This window comes from Chiloscyllium plagiosum, chromosome 1 (assembly GCF_004010195.1).
Source record: "Chiloscyllium plagiosum isolate BGI_BamShark_2017 chromosome 1, ASM401019v2, whole genome shotgun sequence".
Taxonomy (NCBI): domain Eukaryota; kingdom Metazoa; phylum Chordata; class Chondrichthyes; order Orectolobiformes; family Hemiscylliidae; genus Chiloscyllium; species Chiloscyllium plagiosum.
In genome coordinates this window covers 94,580,156-94,591,511 of record NC_057710.1, presented here as the reverse complement: position 1 = coordinate 94,591,511, position 11,356 = coordinate 94,580,156, and the positions used below count along the sequence as shown (strand labels likewise).

The window sequence follows — 11,356 nt, the reverse complement described above, 5'->3', positions numbered from 1 at the left end:
GTTTAAATGTAGACTGTCCATTTTGTAATAGTCCCACCTTCCCCAGAACTGGTCCCAATGTCCAACAAATTTGAACCCCTCCCGCCTTCACTATCCCTCAATGCACGTGTTCATGCTGCCTATTTTTTCATTTCTATGCTGGCTAGCACGTGGCAACTGGTAGTAATCCGGAGATCACTGACTTTGAGGTCCTCCTTTTTAACTTCTCTCCTAGCTCCCTGAATTCTGCTTTCAGGACCTCATCTCGCTTTTTACTTACATCGTTGGTGCCTATATGCATCAAGACAACTGGCTGCTTACCCTCCCCTTTTAGAATGCTCTGCAGCCGATCAGTGACATCCCTGATCAGAGTACCTGGGAGGCAACAAACCATCCGTGAGTCCCATTTTCGGCCACAGAACTGCCTATCTACTCCCTTTAGTAGGAAGCCAGAGGCTTGGGAGACATTAAAAACCAGCAGAGAACAACTAAAAAAGCAATGCGCGGGGGGAGGAGAGGAATGAAATAGGAGAGTAAGCCAGCTATGATAAATGAAGACTGCAAGAGTTTTATTAGATATCTAAAAGGTAAGAGAGGCATGAGTGGACATTGCAATCCTGGAAAATGAAGCTGCAGAAGTAATAATGGAAACAAAAGAAATGGCAGAGGAACTGAATTTGGTTCTTTGCATCAGTCTTCACACTGGAAGACACCAGTAGCATACCAGAACTTCAAGAGTCAGAGGTCAAAGGTAAGTGTAGTGGCCATCACGAAGGAGAAAATGCTGGGGATGGTGAAAGGTCTGAAGGTGGATAAATAACCTGGATGAGATGGACTATACCCATGGCTTCTGAAGGACATAAAGGAGATCATAGAGGCATTGGTGATGATCTTTCAGGAATCACTGGCGTCAGAGAGGGTTCCTGAGGACTGAAAAATGGCTAATCTAACACCTCTGTTTAAGAAGGGATGGAGACAGAAGATGGGAAACTATAGGCTGGTTAGCCTGACCTTGGTCATTGAGGAGATTTTATAATCCAGTATCAAGGATGAAATGGGGAATACGTGCAAGTACATGGCAAAATAGGCTGGAGTCCAACACATCTTCACAAAGGGGAGGCCATGTCTGACAAATCTGTTAGAATTCTTTGTGGAGGTAATGAGCAAGTTAGACAAGGGAGAACTAGTGGATTTGATCTATTTATCTATATATCCCAGGATATATCACATTGGAAAACAATGTGGGGTAAGTGTGACGTTACACATTTTCATAGGAAGAATAGAGGCTTGGATTATTTTCTAAATGGGGAAAGGCATTGAAAATCTGAAGCACAAACAGATTTAGGAGTTCTATTTCAGGATTTCCTTAAGATTAACATGCAGGGTCATTTAGGAGTTGGGAAGGCAAATGGCTGTTAACATTGATATTGAGAGGGATGGAATACAAGTGCAAGGATATAACTCTCAAGCTATATAAGGGTCTGGTCAGACTGTGTTTGGAACATTGAGAGCAGTTTTGGGCCCCGTATCTAAGGAAGAATGTGCTGGCTTGGAGGGGGTTTACAAGAATGATCCCGGACATGAAGGACTTATCATATGACGAGTGTTTGAAGACTCCTTTAAGAAAGTCTGTACTTGATGGAGTTTAGAAGTATTGGGGGTGGGGTGGGGGGATCTCATTGAAACTTACAGAATACTGAGAGGCCTGGATAGAGCGGATGTGGAGCAAATATTTCCACTAGTAAGAGAGGGGCAGCACTCAGAATGAAGGGAGGTAGAACTTCTTCAACCAGAGGGTGGTGAATTTGTGAACGCACTGTCACAGAGAACCGTACAGGCCAAGTTATTGAGTATATCTCTTTAAAACTGAGATAGAAAGGCTCTTGATTAGTAATGGGATCAAAGGTTACATGGAGAGAAAAGAATGGGGCTGAGAAACATTTAAGCCATGATGAAATGGCACAGCAGACTAGAAGGGCCGAATGGCTTAATCTTGCTCCTTTATCTTATGGTCTGTTTGTCATTGATAACATCTACTTCCTGCAATCCAAAGATAGATGGATCTTTGTGTTTCCCTATTCTTGGTGATCGCAATCATTTAGTGTTTGCTTACTTTTTTCCTTTACCTACTTCGCATTTCTTTGTATTGAACTGCTGATGCCACCTACCCCCTCACAGTTAACATAAATTGCTTTTTGTAATTCTTTCCTGGCAGTATGTGAAATTAGCTGTATAAGTGCTAAAACAAAACATGAAAACATAAATGGTCAGGGTTTGTAAATTTAGTTTTATTATGTGATCCTTATGACAACCAAAAGACAAAACATTGAAGGACTGCAACTGCCACCATGCAATTTACAAGAGTCAATGGCAAGTGACAGACTAAAAAAAAAAGTACTGAAGATTTACAACAAAATATAAAACAGTGCATTTCCATACAGTAACTTAGATACAAACCTGAGATGTACAATGAACATTGATTTTGAAGGTCACCATTCATGCAGTGCAAAACCATACTACAGGGAAATTCAATCAACATTCTGGAAATTTCGACAGAAAAATCCTGATCCAGTGTACAGAATATGTTCATCTTTACATGACATTCAAGTCAAATTCCATCATTGAATTAGATTGATTTTAAATACTATGCAAGACTGGCAACAATGGAAAGCAAATTTTGTTACCATATTACTAATGGAGCAAACATGCATTAAATATTTTACTTTGTTGTCACACTGAACAAGACAATCAAGGCAAATTCTTTTCAAATTTGATTTCTTATTTTGAAGTAGTCATGTTCAATCATTTAAAAAGTATCAAAATCTTCACATCTGTTTTTATTCTGTTGTCTTAAGTCTAGTAAAGCAAAGTACACATTCCATACATAGCCTATTTGGATACAACCTTTCACAGAACCAAATGGACACGGATATGTCAGTGTGAATTACAAACTTACAAAATAATTTAAAGCTGTCATTCATTTATATTAAAGATTTTTATTCCAAAATGCAGGACATACACAATGATTGGTCAGGAAACAATTTTTTTTGCCCATCATAAACTGCTGCATGATGTTACCTTCCATTAATCTGTTTCATTTGTCTCTAACCTTGCAGAAGATGTGCTGCAAGATCAGAAAATTAGTCATGCAGTAACAATGTTACATGTAACACTTGATCTCATGCAGTTAGACAAGAATACAGACAGGACAATCAAGTACACCACAGTCAGCCTCACATATCGGAGGAAGACGACAGCTATCATTGATTAAAAGACACCACAAAGTAATCACGTAGTTAGAGCTATGACATTCATTCAAGAATTTTGACAAACACAGAACATGTTGCATATAGAGAAAGCACATGGGCACAGCAAGCTGCAAATCAAAGGATGATAGTAACTGGTTTGTGTTCTCAAACACTTGTGGATTTTTATTTGCTACTCCTTTTATAATTTTTAAAATCATAATCTCTAACAGTGGTTTGCTTTTTTTCTGGAAAATATAATGTAAAGGCAAAATTTGCCTTTAAGTTACTGGAGAGGATGGAATATTACAACTGTGCTGATTACACTGTTTTGTGTTATGTCCTGTTGTTTGCTGAAGTTCAGTTTCATAGCCAATACTCAGCCAAATCTAGATGTTCTGTGGCAAATACTCAATGATAAAAATTAACCATTAAACTATTGTTCACATTAGTGATACAAAAATTCGCATAAATAAGGATGCACTAAAGATCAGATTGAATGGAATGTTGACACAATATTTTTAAAATCTGGGTTATGCTTTGCAATCAAGGCAGTTTAATGCATAAAACACACACTACTGTAAAGGATGCTCCTCTATGAAGTAAATACTTAAGGTTCTATAGCGAGGTCACATCCAAGTTTCTGTTGTCAGCGCTGCATAAATTGTGACAACCACAGAATTATACACTCAATACAAGGTAAATTTAATTCAACATGTAATAGAAAGGAAATTACTGTACTGATTTTGTAAAAATGGCAGTTTTTTTTTTAAAAGTAATAATGCGAACCAAATTGCTTGGCACAATTCACCAGTATTGCTGACTAAATCATGGAAATTTCATATACAGCAAACAAATTTAGCTCACATTCACCAGAAAATAGGTTGGAATTAAAATGTTATTCAAATTGGCACATTTACACACGTAATTAAATAACCTGAACAAAGTTCACACAAAACAAACTTGAACTAACCTTTTAAGAGATGGTAGTCAGGAAAACAAACCTTCATTTTATTATTTAATCACAGCATATTTTAGACCCATGGTAAAATGTGTGCAAAAAATGGTGGAGTGGGGCAAGGAGAACCCTCACATTTGTATTGAAATGTTTGTTGAATGTTAAATCATTTTAAAAAATCACTAAATTCACAAGCTTGTACTGTAGGAGATGTAGCCTCTCACAGAAAACACACTACATTGCTTCATTCTGAAAATTAAGTCAAATATTGGGCAATGAGTAAAGCATATCCAAAGTCACGGCCTGTGAAATACACAAATCATGAAGCAATTGCCAAGAGGCAATTTTGAACAAGTCAGTGCCAGTGCATGTGCAAAATACACTTCAGAAAAACTGAAGCAGGAAAGTTACAAATGGGACTTGAAATTTGTTTCGGCCCTTTGACAATACTCTGGAGAATTGGGCTAATGTCAAATTCTATCAACTGAAGTGATTAGAAAACTATTGAATAAGGCTCATGCAGAGTTTTAAATTTGGCAAATAGAAGATTTGGCAACCAGAAGGGGAGTATTAGTATCAAGTTTAATACTGCATTATTAAGATATATTTTAGCATTTTTAACAGATTCCTATTCAGTGACTTGAACATTAAAATATATTACAGAATTGTTATGCTACACTTATATAGATACTGTTCACAAATAGGTGCATCACTTCAAATCAGTAGTAATCTATCAAAAAACAGGGTTTAATTGGTAAAAGTCACAGTTTATGATAAACAGGAAAATTTAGGAAGTGGTACTCAATTTTCTACAATGTTCACACTGAGCAGGGTTGAAAATCAAAACATTACTCATGTCTATATGTTTGTATTTTTAAAACAAACATGTCAAAAAACAGGTATACCAATGACAAATTTCAAGTTCTGGCAACCTTGTGGTTAGTGTGTATTTTAAGGTGTTGATATTCTAAAAGAGTGAGTTTATGATAACATTGATCTGCACAGTGTTCATGTCTGTTTAATACACAACAAAAGTGATTAGCACTTTTCCCCTTCATGAAACATACAAAGACCAACTTATTTGGGTCTTTGCAGATCTTTACAGCTACATATCTAAAACTTAGATCTGTAATGTTTGAAGTCCAATGTCACACTCTTAGTGAAAGCACTTGTTTGCAGTCCATGTATTAAATGTTTACCAATCATCTGGTCTTTGTTTGGTGGTGTCATAGGCCCTGACCACTTCAGACTGGGACACAATACCATTCTCATCTTGGGAAAAGGCATAACCATCTATGAAAACAAGAATAAAGTGGCTCATCACAAAACTCATCAAGTTACAGAAGAATGAATCATGAAACAACTTGTCATTATATTGTCAAAATTAATTAATTTCAATCTTTAAATAAAGTATAATGCAATTAGGTACTAAATGTTCAAGAGGGATCTTCCAGAAGTGCAACAATTGTGATGCTGACACCATTTTTTAAAACAATGGATGAGTTTCTCAATGGCGGTGAATGGTCCCCCTTATCAATACTTGTGATCAGTCTCATTAGCTTCCAACCAAACTGTTGGCTAAGAACATTTGGAGACACAAAAAAACAGATGGTGTTTTAGCCAAGGACATGTTTCCACACACGTACACCCAGATCAGATATGACGAAGGAGTTTATAGCATTACATATGTACTTGTTCTATGAGCAGTTACTGTGAAAGGGCAGGGTGAAAACAGGAGCATAACAGAATCATCTAAAGAGTTAACCGGAAACACAAGGATTTAACCATAATTACTAAACCATGGGAAAAAAGGTTGTCAAATGAACACACTTGGGAAAAAGATACTTACGTAATGAACTCTGTTGGAAAGAATCAGAACGGTGTAGATTGAAAGTATTCTTCCGAAAAACATTCTTTAAAAGTTGAGCTCGTTCACTTAAGCTTTTCAGGAAAGAGAGAATTACAATTAATTGAAATGCTTTAGGGAAAAATGTCCATATTATTTTTTGGCTGGTTGTGAAAATAGAATATATTTAATGCATTATAAATTGAAATTTAAATGCAGATCTGACAGTTCTTCACCACACAAGTCAGATTCACACCATTTTATCAACCATTACCACTCATCCAGTACAAAGTCTAAAGCCTTTCCAACCAGTACAACTAAAATGTATCCTTTATAAATGTAGTATCTGAAAATATATATAAATTATTATATATAATATGAAAAATAACTTCTGCATTTAAACAAAATACCAAGTTACATTGAACCATCCAGAATTTACTGACATTGAAAAGATATTCAAAGTTTGAACATTCAAGCTAAAATTTGAATAAAACATAAATTGCCATTTATAAAAAAACAAAATTTGTAGCCACATCACACTTGAAAACAATAGAATGGACAAATCTTCTAACTCACCTAATTAAATCATTCACTGATGTGGAGGAAATTTGCTGTTCTCAACCATTGTAGAGTACAGATAACACTAGAATTTTGAGGTCCTCCACTGACAGGTCTGTAAAATCCTGTGAGGTCCACCCACCTATCCTTGACTTGTTGCAATTTTATACCAGATTGCCAAGACCTAGAGTAGCCTTTCTCCTTGGTCTCTCCATTAAGACACCACCCACCCTGGGTCTCAACTCACACTTCTGATCCTAAACCCTCTGCTGGTCCTTGATTCCTGGACTTAGAAACTGGGGACTGCATGTGGTGTTGGCCAATCTGATTAGGTGTAGGTTTCACCCTTGATCAGCCCTCCAGCCATTTCATGCTATTAAATTGCTATATGGTTATGGGCTATCATGACCAGCGAGGATGTGTTTTCTGCAAACTCTTGGTTTCACACAGCAGGAAGCCTGTTTCAATACCCTGCCCAAAACTTCTCTAAGCACTAAGGACAAGAGGTAGGGAGGAACATGAAATAATTACTCATCACCAGTGAAAAAGAATTGAAGAATAAATGCGACTACGGGTTGATTAGTTCCTTGTTCTGATGACCTATAATACAGAATCTTAAAAGAAGTGATTATAGAAATAGTGAATCCATGGAATGTAATCCTTAAAAATTCCCTAGAATCTGGGGAAAGCAGGAAACAACAAGCCAGTTGGCCAATATCTATCACGAAGATAATACCATTTCCTTAATAATGAATTCCAGAAAGACACTTTAAAAATCATAAAACATTCAAGTAGAGTCAACATGGCGTTACGAAAGATGTAAGTTACATTTACAGGACATTTAGATATGCTGGAATGAACATTACTTTGTTTAGCTTTTAACCCTAATTTTAAACCTTCTGTTCTCAGGGAATGGTGAAAAAGAAAAGGCAACAAATTTTAAATTGAAGATGCAATGTCCTGCATAGAAACATTATATTTGAAGTGCATTCAATCAATTTGCTATAAAGTATGCTGTGAAGATGTGATAAGGCACTATATCGGTGGAAAGTTTATTTGCAAGAATTTGTTTTAGTGACATTGCTTAAGGATAGTGGAATGAAAGGATGTCAATATGCAGATGGGGGATACCTAAGGAAAGAGTTATGCTGGGTTGCCTCTTATGTTCCCTGGGAATTGATTTCAGCAGGTGGGCTGTATGCTTGGCACACAGGATTCAGGCTTAGTGCGCTAATAACATCAAGTTCCAATGAAAAATGTAAAAACGTAATGACTTCAAGATTGTGTATAATAAAAGCTATATCTGGCAATTCAGATTATTTAGAGTTAGTGATACTAGTGCTCATTCCAACATTAAGGTGTGAGAGCTGAGTAGTTTAAAGATATGATTCAGATGAGCTGGTGTTGGACCTGGGGTGGGCAAAGTTAAAAATCACACAACACCAGGTTATAGCACTGCTCCTTCATCAGGTGGTTGTGGAACAGGACCATAGGACACAGAATTTATAGCAAAAGCTCACAGTGTCAGGCAGCTGAAACGATATATGATATATTGAACAAACCTTGATGTTAAGTTAATGTGTAATATTAAATATTACACATTAACTTAACATCAAGGTTTGTTCAATATATCATTTTAGCTTCATGACACTGTAATCTTTCGTATAAATTCTGTGTCATATGATCCTGCTCCACAATCACCTGAAGCAGCAGCGCTTCGAAAGCTAGTGCTTCCAAATAAATCTGTTGGACTATAACCTGGTGTTGTGTGATTTTTAAGTTTGAAGATAGTTAGCCTGAAAAGGTTAGGATCCCTGGAGATGAAAAATTTGAGGGAGGATCAAATCACTAATTTTTTTTTAGACAAATCTATTTTAATTTCTCTGTGGCCTAAACTTATCAGTTTACTATGCTTATAAATCAAATCAAATCAAACTATTCAATAATGTAAAATTTATCTAATTTTAAGTAGCATGTCTGAATTTGCATCAAAGTAAATGCGTTTTAAATCCATGATATTTAGATAGCTATTTCTGCTATTTATAGCATTAATGGTATAAATGTCATTTCAATGACATCTTAATCTCATGTCTAGTCGCCGAGGTAGAAAATAACCGCATGGGGTTTAGTCTTACAACCGTGTGCTTTAGATTAAATTTTATTGTGTTGACCTAACCTGGTGTAGAAACTCTTGCACTGTTTTAAATACGTATTTAAGCATAAAGTAATGCAACGCAGGAGGAAACCATTCAATCTATATTTTAAAGACCAGTTTGATTACTCCCTGTCTGTGCTCCATTATTTTTAGTTATTTCAAAATATAAAATGTCAAGTGCAACGGAAGTGTAATAACTCGACTTTTTGTGTTAAATAAAATATAACAATTTCCCAAATTAAAATTCCGTGGACATACTGCATGCTATTGATGAAGCATGAAAGTTTTGGACAATTGTAGGTAAATAGATTTTTTCCAAATTAGAATCAAAATGACAAACGTATGATGATCAGAACTATTGTAGGAGATATTAATTCAACGTTTGGCAATTTGACTTTTAGGTTTCCAACAAATAACTTTTTTTAGAATTCAGGGTGGGAAGGGAATCGGAGGAAGCTTGTTTAATTAAATAGATGTAGGATCTGAAAGTTAATTAATTATCTTTCTTACAACTAGGTGTATTATAGTTCTCCCAGCTTTCTGATCGCTGTTGAAGAATAATCCAACAAGTTCCCAATTCACCATCACTCTTGTCTGCCTGTTCTCACCTTTAAGTTAAAAATCACATAACACCAGGTTATAGTCCAACAGGTTTATTTGGAAGCACTAGCTTTCGGAGCGCTGTTCTTTCAACAGGTAGCTAGTGGGGCAGGATCATAGGACACAGACTTTTACTATAAATTCTGTCATATGACCCTATCCCACTAGCTACCTGATGAAGGAGCAGCACTCTGAAACCTTGTACTTCAAAATAAACCTGTTGGACTATAAACTGGTGTTGTGAGATTTTTAACTTTGTCCACCTCAGTCCAACACTGGCACCTCCACAAGTTCTCACCTTGAGCAACTATATGACCCTATCCCACTAGCTACCTAAGGAAGGAGCAGCACTCTGAAACCTTGTACTTCCAAAATAAACCTGTTGGACTATAAACTGGTGTTGTGAGATTTTTAACTTTGTCCACCTCAGTCCAACACTGGCACCTCCACAAGTTCTCACCTTGAGCAACTATTCTCAACTCTACTCATGTGATCTTGAAGAAAGATATTGCTATGGGAACACATGGGTTCTGGAAACATCTAACCTTTTGAAGAATACTTGAAATTTGTTTTATTTCAATGTTACACATTGTTTCAAGGTGTCCTTCTGTCCTTGCCTTCTCTTACAGCGGTGACACAGTGGTGTTACTGCTTCTTATTCTCTTACTCCTGGGATTTTCATTGACTACTGTTCCAACCTCTCAGTTATTGTTTCAAACACCAACTGAGAGTTTCATCTTCCCTTCCCGGGGTTCTCCTCCTCTTCAGCTCTAAAATTGGCTTCCCACTGTCAGTTATTACGATCCCACTGATTCATAACTATCCATCTGAAATACACTTGTTCCCACTTTCTTATAAGGTCGCCGACCCTTTTAGTTTTTGCACCTCATTCTAGTGATCCTAAGAGTCATGGATCATTGCCCACACCACAGCCTCTGAACTACCTTTACTTTTCCTCAGAATGTTAACCCAGGCTGACCGGATATTAGTTGATGCATCTCATTTTTTGTACGATCTACTCTCATTATTTCCTTCTTGCAACAGTCACAGGATTCCTCTCATTTCTCAGCCCACCAGCCTTGAATTTTCTGAATTATATTCATTAGTCAATGACATGACTGCCTTCATGTTGTTGATGTCAAGATGCAACACGAGTTTCTTCTTAATTTCATTAGAATAAGCCCACATTTTAGATGGCTATAATTTAACCTAAACAATTGCTTCCAACAAAATGCTGAAACCACATTGAATATTTTCTTTTCTGAATTTTAAAATTTAAATCTGGACTCTTCTAACGATCAGAAAACCCACAAGTTCCACCACCAAGAAGAACAAAGGCAGCAGGTACATGGGTACACACCCGCCTACAAGTGCTTATCGAAGTCACAGGTAACCCTGACTTAGAATTGTAACACAGCCCTTCACTGTTGCTGCTTTTAAATTGTGGAACACCCTTCCTAACAGCAAGAACACTGTTCATCACCATCATCTCCAAAACAATTGGCTATGGTCAATAAATCGAGGCCTGTCACAAAGCCCACATTTCATGAACAAATAAAATAAAATTCACATATGTCAGGCTTGACAAGTGAGTGACAGGTTCAGATATTTAACATGACTCCTGCTGTAAAATTTAATTAAACAAAATTAGTGATATTAAATTTAAAGATGTTCAAAAATTGCAATTAAAGAATGGAGATTACTGCTTTTTATCCTATTACCCCAGAAAATCCATTAACAATGTTGAGACAACACAGTACTGAAGAAACCGAAGCGAGAATATTGATATTTGATAATTGGTGAAGGTGGGGTTGGGTGTGGCTTGAGTGATTATCTCATGGGCAGGATTATTCATATATGTGAATTTTATTTTATTTGTACATGAAATGTGGCCTTTTTGACAGGGCTAGATTTCTTGACCATGGCCAATTGTTTTGGAGATGATGGTGATGAACAGTGTTCTTGCTGTTAGGAAGGGTGTTCCACAATTTAAAAGCAGCAACAGTGAAGGGCTG

At 36.6% G+C, this 11,356-nt stretch overlaps 1 protein-coding gene across 3 annotated transcripts in view; it reads right to left on the bottom strand.

The window, feature by feature from the left end:
• Positions 1-2,246: 2,246 nt before the first annotated feature.
• Positions 2,247-11,356, bottom strand: part of atp8a1 (ATPase phospholipid transporting 8A1) — a 354,037-nt gene continuing 344,927 nt past the window's right edge. For all 3 annotated transcript variants that reach the window (XM_043691984.1, XM_043691994.1, XM_043692012.1), the window contains 2 exons: positions 6,032-6,123; positions 2,247-5,475 (listed from right to left, as the gene is read on the bottom strand). In XM_043691984.1, coding sequence (XP_043547919.1) covers positions 5,378-5,475; positions 6,032-6,123 — 190 coding nt within the window. In that variant the 3' untranslated portion in view covers positions 2,247-5,377. The remainder of the gene's footprint in view (positions 5,476-6,031; positions 6,124-11,356) is intronic.